The following is a 14,983-nucleotide window of genomic DNA, read 5'->3' on the forward strand; positions in this document are numbered from 1 at the left end:
GTGAGTGCCAGAGTGCTGCACTCGTATTCCTGTGTGTCCAGAGTGCCACATCCAAGGATACCCCAAAAATCAGTGTGAATTTAAGCCACAAAACTCATTTTCAGTATATTTGGGTTTAAATCTCCACTAAACTCAACTCTTAACACTTCGCAGCTACAGCAGTCCCTCTTTATTTTGGGTCTGAGTTTTGATTTGAGTGCTAGAAAACGTCACTCCCAGGTGCTTCTTCCCTTTCTTTTCCTTTCCTCCGTGACAAAATGTGGGATTCCCGTGACAAAATGTGGGATTCCCGTGACAAAATGTGGGATTCCCGTGACAAAATGTGGGATTCCCGGGAGGCTGTGCCCGTGGCAGGGCAGTGGGTGGAACAGACGCTCTCTGCTCTTGCCACCACTCCTTATCTCCTCATGACTCAGGAGGAGAAATAACTCCAGGAGCGCTTAGCAACCACCCAGCTCCCGATGGCAGCGGGCACTCGGTGCCAGGGGACAGCCCCGAGGTGCCAGGGGACAGCCCCGAGGTGCCAGGAGTCAGCCCCGAGGTGCCAGGAGTCAGCCCCGAGGTGCCAGGGGACAGCCCCGAGGAGCCAGGGGACAGCCCCGAGGTGCCAGGGGCCAGCCCCGAGGAGCCGGGGGACAGCCCCGAGGAGCCAGGGGACAGCCCCGAGGTGCCAGGGGACAGCCCCGAGGTGCCAGGGGTCAAGCCCCGAGGTGCCAGGGGACAGCCCCGAGGTGCCAGGGGACAGCTCTGAGGTGCCAGGGGTCAAGCCCCGAGGTGCCAGGGGACAGCCCCGAGGTGCCAGGGGTCAAGCCCCGAGGTGCCAGGGGACAGCCCCGAGGAGCCAGGGGACAGCCCCGAGGAGCCAGGGGACAGCCCCGAGGAGCCAGGGGACAGCCCCGAGGTGCCAGGGGTCAGCCCTGAGGTGCCAGGGGACAGCCCTGAGGAGCCAGGGGACAGCCCCGAGGAGCCAGGGGACAGCCCCGAGGTGCCAGGGGACAGCCCCGAGGTGCCAGGGGACAGCTCTGAGGTGCCAGGGGACAGCCCCGAGGAGCCAGGGGACAGCCCCGAGGTGCCAGGGGACAGCCCCGAGGTGCCAGGGGACAGCCCCGAGGAGCCAGGGGACAGCCCCGAGGTGCCAGGGGTCAAGCCCCGAGGAGCCAGGGGACAGCCCCGAGGTGCCCGGGGACAGCCCCGAGGTGCCAGGGGACAGCCCCGAGGTGCCAGGGGTCAAGCCCCGAGGTGCCAGGGGTCAGCCCCGAGGTGCCCGGGGACAGCCCCGAGGTGCCAGGGGACAGCCCCGAGGTGCCAGGGGTCAAGCCCCGAGGTGCCAGGGGACAGCCCCGAGGAGCCAGGGGACAGCCCCGAGGAGCCAGGGGACAGCCCCGAGGTGCCAGGGGACAGCCCCGAGGTGCCAGGGGTCAAGCCCCGAGGTGCCAGGGGTCAAGCCCCGAGGAGCCAGGGGTCAAGCCCCGAGGAGCCAGGGGACAGCCCCGAGGTGCCAGGGGACAGCCCCGAGGTGCCAGGGGACAGCCCCGAGGTGCCAGGGGACAGCTCCGAGGAGCCAGGGGCCAGCCCCGAGGAGCCAGGGGCCAGCCCCGAGGTGCCAGGGGACAGCCCCGAGGTGCCAGGGGTCAGCCCCGAGGTGCCAGGGGTCAGCCCCGAGGAGCATGGGGTCAAGCCCCGAGGTGCCAGGGGACAGCCCCGAAGAGCATGGGGTCAAGCCCCGAGGTGCCAGGGGACAGCCCCGAGGTGCCAGGGGACAGCCCCGAGGAGCCAGGGGCCAGCCCCGAGGTGCCAGGGGTCAGCCCCGAGGTGCCAGGGGACAGCCCCGAGGTGCCAGGGGACAGCCCCGAGGAGCATGGGGTCAAGCCCCGAGGTGCCAGGGGACAGCCCCGAGGAGCCAGGGGTCAAGCCCCGAGGTGCCAGGGGACAGCCCCGAGGTGCCAGGGGACAGCTCCGAGGAGCCAGGGGCCAGCCCCGAGGTGCCAGGGGCCAGCCCCGAGGAGCCAGGGGACAGCCCCGAGGTGCCAGGGGACAGCCCCGAGGTGCCAGGGGCCAGCCCCGAGGAGCCAGGGGCCAGCCCCGAGGTGCCAGGGGACAGCCCCGAGGTGCCAGGGGTCAGCCCCGAGGTGCCAGGGGTCAGCCCCGAGGAGCACGGGGTCAAGCCCCGAGGTGCCAGGGGACAGCCCCGAAGAGCATGGGGTCAAGCCCCGAGGTGCCAGGGGACAGCCCCGAGGTGCCAGGGGACAGCCCCGAGGAGCCAGGGGACAGCTCTGAGGTGCCAGGGGTCAAGCCCCGAGGTGCCAGGGGACAGCCCCGAGGTGCCAGGGGACAGCCCCGAGGAGCCAGGGGCCAGCCCCGAGGAGCCAGGGGCCAGCCCCGAGGAGCCAGGGGTCAGCCCCGAGGTGCCAGGGGACAGCCCCGAGGTGCCAGGGGTCAGCCCCGAGGAGCATGGGGTCAAGCCCCGAGGTGCCAGGGGACAGCCCCGAGGAGCCAGGGGTCAGCCCCGAGGTGCCAGGGGACAGCCCCGAGGAGCCAGGGGACAGCCCCGAGGTGCCAGGGGACAGCTCTGAGGTGCCAGGGGTCAAGCCCCGAGGTGCCAGGGGACAGCCCCGAGGTGCCAGGGGACAGCCCCGAGGAGCCAGGGGACAGCCCCGAGGAGCCAGGGGACAGCCCCGAGGTGCCAGGGGACAGCCCCGAGGTGCCAGGGGACAGCCCCGAGGAGCCAGGGGACAGCCCCGAGGAGCCAGGGGTCAAGCCCCGAGGAGCCAGGGGACAGCCCCGAGGTGCCAGGGGACAGCCCCGAGGTGCCAGGGGACAGCCCCGAGGTGCCAGGGGACAGTTTTCCATTCTTTCCCTATCAAACGGGGTTGGCCTCACTCCAGGGTCCTTGGTCGTTCCCTTCCCTGCCGGCACTTCCTGAGCTGAGCTCTGCTTTTCCACACACGCCCTCTTCCCAAAGCTGCTTCCTCAGGACACAGCTCCTCACCTCAGCTGCACTCCCCCCCCCCCCAAAAAAATCCTCTGGGTGCTTAAAAATAATTTAAAAAAAAAAAAAAAATCAAACCCGTTTAAATGCAAAGACTCGGTGCAGATATTCTGCTTGGAATCATGGAATTCCAGAGAGCTTTGGGGTGGAAAGGACCTTAAATCCCACCCATTGCCAGCTCCTGCCATGGGCAGGGACACTTTCCACCATCCTGGATTGCTCCAAGCCTCAATCCAGCCTGGCCTTGGACACTGCCAGGGATCCAGGGGCAGCCTCAGCTTCTCTGTGCCAGGGTCTCACCATCCTCACAGGGAGGAACTTTTCCCCCCAAATCCCCTCCCGAGTCCATTTCTCCATCTGTAAAAGTGGAGTAACGTTACAGGGATCTGTAAAGTGGCATCATGGAATGGTTTGGGTGGGAAGGGACCTTAAAGCCCATCCAGTGCCACCCCTGCCATGGGCAGGGACACCTCCCACCATCCCAGGGTGCTCCCAGCCCTGGCCACTTCCCTGCACGAATCTGTACGATAACACCACTGGCAACAGAACCGAAATGATCCCTACAAAACCCACTCCAGAAATCCACATTTCTTTTCTTCTTCAAGTGTCCAAACACAGCCCTTTCTTCCACCTTTATCCAGCTGCTGCATAAATAGCAAAGTTTAAAGCTACCCAAAGAACACCTTCCTCCCACCCATCACCAAAATCATTCCATTAATCCCTGACCACGCATTTAACGAAGCGTTTCATGGCATCACCGTGGTGTTTTCCTCATGGAAAGGGACATTTCCCTTGTGGAAAGGGAAGCCCTGCAGAAGCTTTTTGTTCTCTGAAGGGCTTCAGCAGCAGTTGGACCAAAGAACTGCTGGGCTTGAAAGAGCAGAGGCTCCCTGAGAACCCCAGGAAGGCTCTGCCCACTGTGAGACCACGGCTGCTCCACGGAGCTTGTTTTCCACACCTCCTTCATTTCATGCTTCAGCTGCTAAAGCCCTTTTTGTCTTTGCTAATCCCCTCCAAATATAATTGGGGAAGTCAACGACTGCAGCTGAGTGTTACGAATTTCTCCAGTAACTTCCATTCCTCCAGCAACTTCCAGCCCTTCACGGAGCCAGACCCCACCCCGGTCTCCTCCACACTATCACCTTTCTCCACGCTGTCCAACACTCAGAACACCCTGCTAAAGGCCAATTAAGTGTTTTCTGTGCTCTCCAAACCCTCCCCCGTGAGTATTTCCTACTGCAGGCCGTTATTGATGCATTCCTCATCTGAGCCCTGGCATGGATTTTGTCGATATTCCCAAATCCACAGGTACAGGTGATGTTCTTAGAAGTTTATATGATATCCAGATTAAAAAAAAAAAAATCAAACCAGCCCAGCATCCTCTGCCTACATCCCTCAGGCACGATGGAGGAGAAGGTGAAGGAATTTATTCACCATAACACAACTGGCAGAGATGAAAGCGAACATGGAAGCGAGATAAGGAATTCTGTGCTTCCGGGGGCGGGGCTGAGCTTATCAAACCATGACATCACTTTGTAATCAGAGCTCTTGGGCCGTTGGCAGCAGCTCCCAGAGGCACAAACGAAACCAACCATGGCTCCTACCTTCATCTCCTTCCGGGGCGTAGGACGCGGTGATGATGTCGATGTCAGCGCAGTTCATCACGATTTGGTTGGTTGCATTTTTCACCTGGAAGAGAAACTCCATCAGCATCAGGAAGAAATGGGAATTCCCACCTCCCATCCATCTAAAAAGCCCCTCCAGCATCAGCTGTTTGAAGGAGAATTGGGTGCTTGGGATGGTGAAGAAGAACGAGGCACTCCAGCGCTGCTCCGGGGTGTGAACGGTGCTCAGCCACTCATCTCCACTGAATCACTGAAGGGAGCGAACCACAGGGTAAAAAACGGGGCTGAAAACTTCACAATGGGGCCCTTGTGCAGGCCTGGGGAAATCCAAACCCAATAAAAATGGACACTGAGCCCATCAGCCTCCTCTGGGCACGGCCTAAGGGAGAGCAGAGCAAAACCGTCGGAGCGCAAACGCGGATCTTTGGGAGACGACCGCAAACACAACCCCTGTATGTGCTCCCCGCTGTCACAACTCCTCAGCTTCAAAACATCTGCCAGGAGATTCTCCTTCCCATTTTCCTTGGAGCTTCCCTTCTGCCAGCTCTTGGCTCCACACACTTTGCTTTATTTACCAAGTGCCAGCTCCCAGCGTAGGAATAAACCGTGGGGCTGTGCCAGTTCCCTGTTTGAATGCGAGAGCCTGAATACAGAGGAATTCAAATGAAATAGAAATTAATTACAAAGGGGTAAAATATTTGGGAGTTAAACGGGGAGTTATTCAGCAATTTATGGCTGAAACCACCAGAATGATCACACTGGATCAAGCTGGGAATTCTGCTTGCCCAGGATTTGGTTTCTAGCAGGAGACACCACCAGTTCTTTCAGTAAAGGAGCAAAAACTTCTGTAACAGCCAACCAGATTAAACACAGGCATGAAGAAACTGCTTCCTAGCCCAGAGTCAGTTCCTTGAAGTCTAAAGACCTCTATCCCTTTCTTTTTTTTCCCTTTAAAATGCCCTGTTAACACCTGGACACATCATTCCAGGTATCCATGTCTGAACCAGGAACCCCCTGGAGCTGCCTCCAGCTCTGGGATCTCAGCACAGGAAGGACACAGAGTCCAGAGGAGGTCACAGAGGTGGATGGAGAGGGATGGAGCAGCTCTGCTGTGAGGAAAGGCTGGGAAAAGTGGGATGGCTCGGCCTGGAGAAGGTTTGGGTCTCCCAGTACCTGACAGGAGCCTGGAAGAAAGATGAAGAACTATTGCAAGGGTCAGGACAAGGGGGAATGGGTTTAAACTGCCAGAGGGTGGGGCTGGATGAGATATTGGGATGGAATTCCTCCCTGTGAGGGTGGGGAGAGGCTGGAACGGATTTCCCAGAGAAGCTGTGGCTGCCCCATCCCTGGAAGTGCCCATTGAAGCAGCCTGGGACAGTGGAAAGAGTCCCTGCTCAAGGCTGGGGTGGGAATGGATGGGATTTAAGCTCCCTTCCAACCCAAATTCCACCATTCCAAGCCTCTGCACACCGGGAGCTGGATCTGCTCCGCCCCTGTGCGTGCTCAGGCCAGCTCACCTCCCAGGCAGCACAGGAAACACAGGGTTTATGGTTTTATTTTGTTGATAAAGCCACAATAAAAGGTTCAGGTCCCCCACTTGTCTCCCTGTGCCATCAGGGCCCGGGATGTGAGCGAGAGGAGGAGCCGGGAATAAATAATCAGTGCAGAGCCAGGAGTGGCTCCTCAGTCACCTGGGGCAGAAAATTGGAGAAAATTGATAAGGGAGGATTAAGGAATTTAAATGTGTGGTTTGATAGGTGTCCCCACATCCCTAAGAATGCTCCATCCATGAGCCACCCCCTCATCCAAGGAGAGCCAACCCCACAGCCTGACCCACACACCCCCAACCCGGCCAGGAGTTTCTTCCTGACCTCTCTAACCCAACAAATCTGTCTCGTTCCCAGTTATGGAATGGGTTTTTAAATAAATATTATGTAAAGGTTTACACTTTCTGAGCAGAGTAACTGCTGGTGCCTCTTCCCAAGCCCTGCTCCCCTGCAGCAGTGTCACACCGAGAGGTGCAGCACCGTCGTTTTCACCACCTTGCCTCTTGATAGGAATTAAAATCAAATTAATTCTAATTAATAAACCCAACCTGACTGTAAAAACATGTTTGCAAAGCACTGAGAGCAAGTCTAACAGTCTAACACAGGGTAGATCTGATGCTTCCAGGAAAGATTTACAACCTGAAATCTACTTTTTTTATTTTTCTCTTTCAATTCTGAGTGCATGAAACTGAAAACTTGCAAAGCTCCCCCAAACCCAAAAAGCAAATTGTGTTTTCACCACAATACCAGAGCTTGGGGTTTCTCAAGGTTTTCTAAAGCGCAGCAAAATCAGAATGAGAAAAGCTTTTATAAATGTCTAGAGACCTTTATTCAATCTATGAATCCAAATCTCTCTGGATTCGGGGCTGAAGCTGCGTTAAGAGCTGTCCAAATTGCAGACAATGTGAGCTTAACAATGGGCTTGATCTTAAAAAAAAAAACCTCTTCGAGGACAAAACTTTCAGTGGAGCACTGAGCCTGCAAAGTAAGAAAGTTTAGGTTTAAGCAGAGACAATCCAGAGGCTCCTTAAACAGGCAATTACCTATTTTTAGATCATTTTTTTTCCTCACTTCCTACCTGTATCAAGCCAGTTTTAGGAGAGTGCAGCGTACTAGGAAATATCTAAAGGGATAAATGAGCCAGGAGGCTAAAAAAGTTCTTTCTCCACCTCTTCCCCCACCAAAAAAGGGACAAAAGTCACTGTACAAGCAGGGATTCTGTATCTAGCTCTCCCAAAATTCACTGTGCAGGCAGGAATTCTGATTCTAGATCTCCCAAAAAAAGGGACAAAATTCACTGTGCAGGCAGGAATTCCTCCTCTAGATCTCCCCCCAAAAAAAGGGTGAAATTCACTGTACAGCCAGGGATTCTGTATCTAGATCTCCCCCCAAAAAACAGGTGAAATTCCCTGTACAGGCAGGGATTCTGCCTCTAAAGGGACAAAATTCACTGTGCAGGCAGGAACTCTGCCTCTAGATCTCCCAAAAAAGGGACAAAACTCACTGTGCAGGCAGGAATTCTGCCTGTAGATCTCCCAAAAAAAGGACAAAATTCACTGTGCAGGCAGGAATTCTGCCTCTAAAGGGACAAAATTCACTGTGCAGGCAGGAATTCTGATTCTAGATCTCCCAAAAAAAGGGACAAAATTCACTGTGCAGGCAGGAATTCTGATTCTAGATCTCCCAAAAAAAGGGACAAAATTCACTGTGCAGGCAGGAATTCCTCCTCTAGATCTCCCCCCCCAAAAAAGGGTGAAATTCACTGTACAGCCAGGGATTCTGTATCTAGATCTCCCCCCAAAAAACAGGTGAAATTCCCTGTACAGGCAGGGATTCTGCCTCTAAAGGGACAAAATTCACTGTGCAGGCAGGAATTCTGTATCTAGCTCTCCCCCCCAAAAAAAGGGTGAAATTCCCTGTACAGGCAGGGATTCTGCCTCTAAAGGGACAAAATTCACTGTGCAGGCAGGAATTCTGTATCTAGATCTCCCAAAAAAGGGACAAAATTCACTGTGCAGGCAGGAATTCTGTATCTAGCTCTCCCAAAATTCACTGTGCAGGCAGGAACTCTGCCTGTAGATCTCCCAAAAAAGGGACAAAATTCACTGTACAGGCAGGAATTCTGTATCTAGATCTCCCCCCCAAAAAAAGGGTGAAATTCACTGTGCAGGCAGGGATTCTGCCTCTAAAGGGACAAAACTCACTGTGCAGGCAGGAATTCTGCCTCTAGATCTCCCCTCCCAAAAAAAGGGACAAAATTCCCTGTACAGGCAGGAATTCTGCCTCTAAAGGGACAAAACTCACTGTGCAGGCAGGAATTCTGCCTGTAGATCTCCCAAAAAGGGACAAAACTCACTGTGCAGGCAGGAACTCTGCCTCTAGATCTCCCAAAAAAGGGACAAAACTCACTGTGCAGGCAGGAATTCTGCCTGCAGAACCTGGCACCTTCTGAGACTCTCAGGATTTAGTTCAGAGGGGAAAATAAATTTTTCCTGCTGCCACCCAGGCTCCAGCAGGAGATCTCCTCCCTGAGAGGCACTGAAGGGCAGACACACCTGTGAGAACAAAAGCAAAGCAGGGCCAGAACCTGCCCCAGCTTAGTTCACTTACAACCCCCTGATGTCACCAGGGACAGCCTGAAAACGAATTGCTGGCTTTTATCCCTCCAAAATGCTTTTTTTCTTCCTGTAATGCCACGTTCTAGAAGGCAGAGATTCTGTTCCAGCAGCGATTTTTATGTGTTAAAGGCCAAAAAAAAAGCAGATTTCTGCGGGAAGTATAAGCAGATAGCAAGGGGGGACACGTGGGGGCTGTCACCCTGCTTCACCTTGCTCTGGAATATAATGAATATAATAAATATAATAAATATAATAAGTTTCCTTTTCAGCAAGAAAAGGTTAATTGAGAGAAGAGCAGTTCTGCACAGCTCAGAAATTGGGTGGACCAAGAGGAGTATCTGGAGGGAAGGAATGCTTCGAGATTGGAAACTTCTGGCTTTTGGTGAGTTAAATTGAATACTAAATTAATCAGAATTCAAACACCTGCTTTGAGATCAGCCAGACTCAGGCACCACGAGCAGGGAAGGGAAAGCTCATCCAGCAGGAGCAAACAGCTGAAATTCCCCCCAAAAAAAGTTTTCCATTTGATGGAAGAAGAGCTAAAAATGTTGATTATTTGGCTCTGCCAAACAAGACCCAAAAGTGCTGTAAAGCTTTTGGTTTTCACCGGTGGTCAAAGCAGGAAAGGATTTGATGGAAAAACCTTTTTAAGATCTCAGGAGCAGGGATTTGAACACCAGCCTACCTGAAATACAGGATGAGGTGCATCCAAAGGGATCTCCTGGAGTCAAAACTAATTCTCCAGAGCCCAGATAATTCAAATCTTGTCACATGGCTCCAGAGCCCTTTCTCTAAAAGCAGCACTACAACAACCATGTGTGTTTTTAGCAATTTGCTCTCTAAAAATAGCCAACTAAATTTACTCCCGGTTGTGTTGCAGGGTGTGTCTTTTTGTAGGAATTCAAACCTTCAATGAGGAGAGGAATAAGGAGATTTATTAACCTGCATCTCCAGCAAATTCTGGCGGCCAAGGAGTAAAATTAACAACGCCACTGGAAGAATTCCCCTCGTTCCAAAGCACATCCAGCCCCAGAGGTGTTGGATTCACAGGGATGAGTAAAAACCTCTTTTGTGATCACTGCAAGCACCTCAGCCTTAGGAATTATGGGGCTGAAGGAGCCCTTTTTGCGGGGAGAAGGGTAAAAAAACCCTATTTTTGAGCTGCTGACAGAAGAAGAGCCCTGAGGTGTTGCCTTCAACCCTTCAACCCCCCACTCCAGGTTTAATTTTCACGTGCTGGAAACTCAAGTTGCAATTGTGGATAGCACAGGTATTTATCCTGGACGAGTTCCCCACTCCCCAGGAGCACAAACACTACACCCAGCGAGCTCCATTTCCCCAGGATCACACACCAGAGCGTCACCATGAACCTTTAACCAGCGTGCAGCAGGGTCACTCTATACATTCCTTAGGCCAGCAGATATTGCATAATTACCCCATAAAAAGCAGCAGGCAACCAGTTAAATATTGCTAAATACACCAGGGGACCCCTGAGATCCATTAAAGGCGCTGCAGAAGGTATTTGAAGGAGCCCAGGTTGTAAATTCTTCCCAGATAAAGCTGCTCTGTGACCAAGGAACACCTCGGTGGAGTTTCCAGTCAGGGATGTGAATCACGCCAGGAGACTCTCCAAGGAAGGGAATTTACGGACAGGGAAACACCAGGAAGCTGGGAGACAACGCTGGCCATCGTTGGTGTCACACAGGAGATCCCTTGGAGCGTTAAGAAGTTGGATTTGAAAGCCTAAAGCTGGAGGCAGCCATTTGTTTCTGCTGCTGGTCACTCCTGCTGGCCAACACCAAGGCCACCCATCCCCTCTTTGTTCCAGCCCTCCCAGGAGCCAAAAGCAGAGTGGGGGAAAAAGCAAACAAATAAAAAGTTTGACCCAGACGCTGAGTAATGCGAGTGCCCTGCACTGATAACCAGGCCCTGAGAGCCAGGGCTGGGGTAATTAAACCTCAAACTAACAGAGGAATCATGTAAATGAACCATTTCCACCCCACAATCTTAATTGTGCTCATTGAGAGGCATCCCCACGCCCTCAACAAATCAAGTTTAAATGCTGGAAGATGACATAAGTGGCAGAACAATCACAGGAGTGTGAGCAGGAGACTCTGTTCCAGCTCTGACTCTCCCACAGCCACGCTTTTGTCCCAGCTGGGACCAAGGGTTCCTTGTGAAATAGTTCATTTAAGGATTTTTTGGGGTTTTCAGCTGTGATAAATGGGAATGATGTACTGTCAGTTTATGTAATTGTTACACAACTGCACGGACTTCAAAAGTATTCGTGTGGCCACAAATTATATCATTTAAAAATCTGGAATAACCGGTCAAAATTTGAATATATGGGTTACCAGAGCCTTCAGAAGCACAGCTCCGAAAGGGCTGTGGAATTAAACTTAGCAGGAGACAGATTTCAGGATCATTCCTTTATCCAGGGGGGGGACAATTCCCTGAGCTGAACACAGCAAGTGCCACAACAAACCCCAAGCAGGTCCCACTCCTTTTCCCAGGTGTTGGAATCAGCCTGGTCCCTGCTGCCACTCTTTATCTTTTGCATCACCAGAGGTTTTATCCTCTGAAGATTATCTGGAGTTGCCATGCGAGTGCCACATTTATTTATGGTGGCACAAAGTGTTGCAGGTTATTTATAGGTCTTAAAGCCAACACAAGAGTCCTGCCCCAAAGTCGAGGGTGGGACTTTTTTTTAAGGGCTTGAAAGCCCAAAATTCTCCCCAGAAGGCTGCAAATCCTATTACTGGAGTGAGTAAGAATGATCAAGTGTTTACTTGTAATACCTTGACTAAACATCGCGGCCCGCACTAATTCCACTCTGCTCTTAAAGATGCCAAATAACAAAGCAAACAAAGCACTTTGGAGGCTCTGGAAACTTTTCCTGGCTTTTTGGGGTATTTTTTGGGGTTTTTTTTTGGTGTCAAAACCTCAGAACTCACCCCAGAAAGCATCACCGGTGGAAGCACCTGATGTGGATCACATTATCCAGCCGGGCTGCAGCAGAGGAGCTGGCAATTATTATTGATAGATATTAAAAAAACAACAGCTGGATCCTCAAGAGGAGGCAGCACCTGGTACTTTCCCCACCCAAAAATCAAAAATGTTGTGTTTCAGCACAAACCCACCCTTGCCTCGATGAGTTTACAGCAATTCCAAAGCTCCCAGGTGATGCTGGAAACAGAAATCCCCGGTGAGCTCCATCCCACCACAGGACAAGGTACAGGTAGAAAGGGCCAGCAGGTCCTCAATTAAAGTAATTTGACCCCAAAAGAACTCAAATGTCTTATTTTTCTAGACCAGCTTGATAAAAATAAGCCAATAGTTGTTATTTTTTGTTCATCAAGCCTTGTACAAAAAGCATCCTGTGAGTGAGCTGGTTGTCCCTCTCCCCATCAAGGTGCAGAACAGTTCCCCTCTAATTTCCTGGGATTTCCTTGTGTTTTGTGCACTGGCCGCCCCAGGAAACCTCTCCAGGTTCCCAACCCTACACAAGCAGGTGAACTCACCCCTGATCCACTTCCCTGCCCGGCAGCTGGGAGGGAGCCACCTTGGTTCCCGGTGTTAAAAGTTATCCAAAATAAAGATACATTCTTAGATCTGTTTTGAAAACCTCGCCCTCTGGCTTCGGATTTGCTTCGCTTTTCCCCCCCTCTCCCCTCCTCTCGCCGGTGAGAACACCAGAGCAGCTCTCCAGGATGTGAACACAAGGGGGTTTGGTTTTTTTTTTCCAGCCTGGAACCTGTGGGGTCACTGCTTTTCCCCAGCCCATGCCCTCGGTGGTGGGGAAGCGCAGGATTCCACACCTCCAGGTGGGATCCGCTGCTCCAGGAATTCACCTGGACGCAGCAAACAACATTCAAAACCCCTCCAACAGGAGGGGTACAACCTGCAAACCAACCACCCCAGCCGGGAGAAACCTCTGGGTATTCCTGCATCCAAGAGAAGGTCCCAAAGCTGCTGTTCACCACTCCTCTCCTCAGCAGTGGCTTAAAAAGCCACTGCTCCCCTCCCCCCGAGTGTTATTTTTAACCTGGGTGATTTCAGTGATCCCATTTACAGCCCCACAGCTGGAACAGAGCCGAGGAGCAGCACCCTGGGTGCGAGGACAGGAATAGGTGGCCGGGATTAAGGTGGAAGAGATCGGGAATTTCTCCAGCCGGCCTTTTTCAAACTGAAACATCCCAAAGGCAGCAGCAGCCCCGAGGCTGGGACCAAACCCCTGAGCCAGGACCAAATCCGCGAGGAGATTTAGGTTTTCGATATTTCTGTCACATGACACAAAGTTACTCATCTCTGGTTGGGTTCCTCCAGGTCCCCAAAGTCACAAGATTCCCCATCATCCCCAGCCCTGGGCCCTCCCCAGTTCCCACAGACACTCCCCAGGGAAGAACTCGCCCTCCTCGCTACCTGTGCCTCACATCCTGCAAAGGTTTATTGCTTTCTTGCATTTATTACCTCGCTTTAAAACAAGGTTTAACCACCCCCTTCATCAGAGCAAGGCTTAAATCCGCTCACATCTCGAGATTTAAAATCTCCCTCAAATATTTTTAAGCTCTCTCTGTGCGACTAGCTAATTTTCAGGGGGGGGGGGGGGGGAAAAAGCCAAACCAAAACCCAGTTATCCCTTTATAATTCTGTACCTATCCTCAAATCACAAGGGGAAAAAAAAAAAAAAAAAAAGACGTGAAAGCAAATTCGGGAAATCTTGGCAGAGCAGCCAATGAGAATGACTGGGAGACTTGAAGGATTTCACCAAACTGGTTCTGGCTCTGAAGCACGAGCACGGCGAGGAGGATTTTTCCTGCCTTGCAGAAAACGCGGCGTTTTGGGTCCGCAAACCTTTTTCCCGGCGCTTATCCCAGCCTCTCTTCCTCCCAGCTCTCCATGACACCGAGGCCTACCCTTACCGAGCCACACCGGGGGGGCACTTCTCCTTTCATCGCTTATTTGGCTTTTCCAGCAAAATCCCGATCCATCCCCACGCCTGCATGGAGCGCCCGGCAGCGCGCTGGAGGCCGGGCAGGGCAGCACGGGGGGGGGCTCCCCGAGGGTCTGGGGGTTCCCGGGGATCCCGGCCGAGCACATCCCGGTGCTGCCGACAGCTCCGGGCTTATCCCACATCCCGGCCCAGGCCAGCTCTGGCCCGGGAGGAGCCGCCCGGGGGGACCCGCGGGGGCCGCAGCGGGGCTGGGCGGGGCCCCCCCCCCGAGCCGGGCCGGGTTTAGGGGGTCGCGGCGGGGTTTTGGGGCGTTTGGAGAGGGTTTGTGCATCCATTCTGAATGGAAAGAGAGGGAGAAGACGCGGGGGGGAGCCCCGAGGGGCCTCCTTGCACCTGCCCGGCCGGGCCCTGGGGCTGAGCGCAGAGGAAAGGGGGGATCGGAGCTGAGGGGTCCCTGAGGGCACGGCTGGGAAAGGGGGGGGAGAAGGGTCCCCTGAGGGGGGGAAAAAGAGTCCCTGAGGGCGGGGGGGGGGGGACCCCCCAGAGGGACGGGGAGGGGATTGGGGGGTCCCCTGGGGGGGGAGGGGGAACCGAGGGGTCCCCTCGAGAGGGCGCGGGCTGGCGGGACCCCTTGGGGGCGGGGCGGGAGGATGAGGAGGAAGGGGGGGGGGGGGCCCTACCTGCACGGCGGCCTCCAGCTTGCCCTCGAAGGTGAAGTCGATGAGGTCCGGCTTGAGGCAGAGCCCATAGTTGAGGGGGGACACGTCGGCGGGCAGCCGCTCGAACGGCCGCTTCTCCGGCATGGCGGGAGCGCGGGGGGTGCGGGGCTGCGCCCCCCCCGGCGGGGCGGCGGCGGCGGCGGGGGGGGGCGGGGGGCGGCGGGGGGGGCGCGGGAAGGGCGACGCGGCGGCTCCGCACGGACACACCGAGAGGGAGCAGCGGCGGGAGGAGCGGCGGGAGCGGAGGATGAGGAGGAGGAAGATGAGGAGGAGGAGGAGGAGGAGGAGGAGGAGGAGGAGGAGGGAGGGGCGGGGGCGCGCGCGCGCGCTCCCGACTCGAGGCGGCCCCGGTGGGGGAGTGCGGGGAGAGGAGAGCGGAGAGGGAGGGAGGGGTGGGGGGGGTGGTGGTGGCGGTGGTGAGGGAGGGAGGGAGGGAGGGAGGGAGGGAGGCACGCGGACGGCGCGTGCGCGTGCGCGCGGCGGCGCCACGCGGCCGCGCACGTAGCGCGCGCGGGGGGCCGGGGAGCGGGA

At 54.8% G+C, this 14,983-nt stretch overlaps 1 protein-coding gene across 1 annotated transcript in view; it reads right to left on the bottom strand.

Annotated features, from left to right (window-relative positions):
• Positions 1-14,577, bottom strand: part of NPEPPS (aminopeptidase puromycin sensitive) — a 53,723-nt gene extending 39,146 nt beyond the window's left edge. The window contains exons 1-2 of the mRNA XM_068996242.1: positions 14,414-14,577; positions 4,594-4,678 (exon numbers count right to left, since the gene is read on the bottom strand). Coding sequence (XP_068852343.1) covers positions 4,594-4,678; positions 14,414-14,536 — 208 coding nt within the window. The 5' untranslated portion in view covers positions 14,537-14,577. The remainder of the gene's footprint in view (positions 1-4,593; positions 4,679-14,413) is intronic.
• Between the last annotated feature and the right edge of the window lie 406 nt (positions 14,578-14,983).

Source organism: Aphelocoma coerulescens, chromosome 27 (genome assembly GCF_041296385.1).
Source record: "Aphelocoma coerulescens isolate FSJ_1873_10779 chromosome 27, UR_Acoe_1.0, whole genome shotgun sequence".
NCBI classification, from domain to species: Eukaryota; Metazoa; Chordata; class Aves; order Passeriformes; family Corvidae; genus Aphelocoma; species Aphelocoma coerulescens.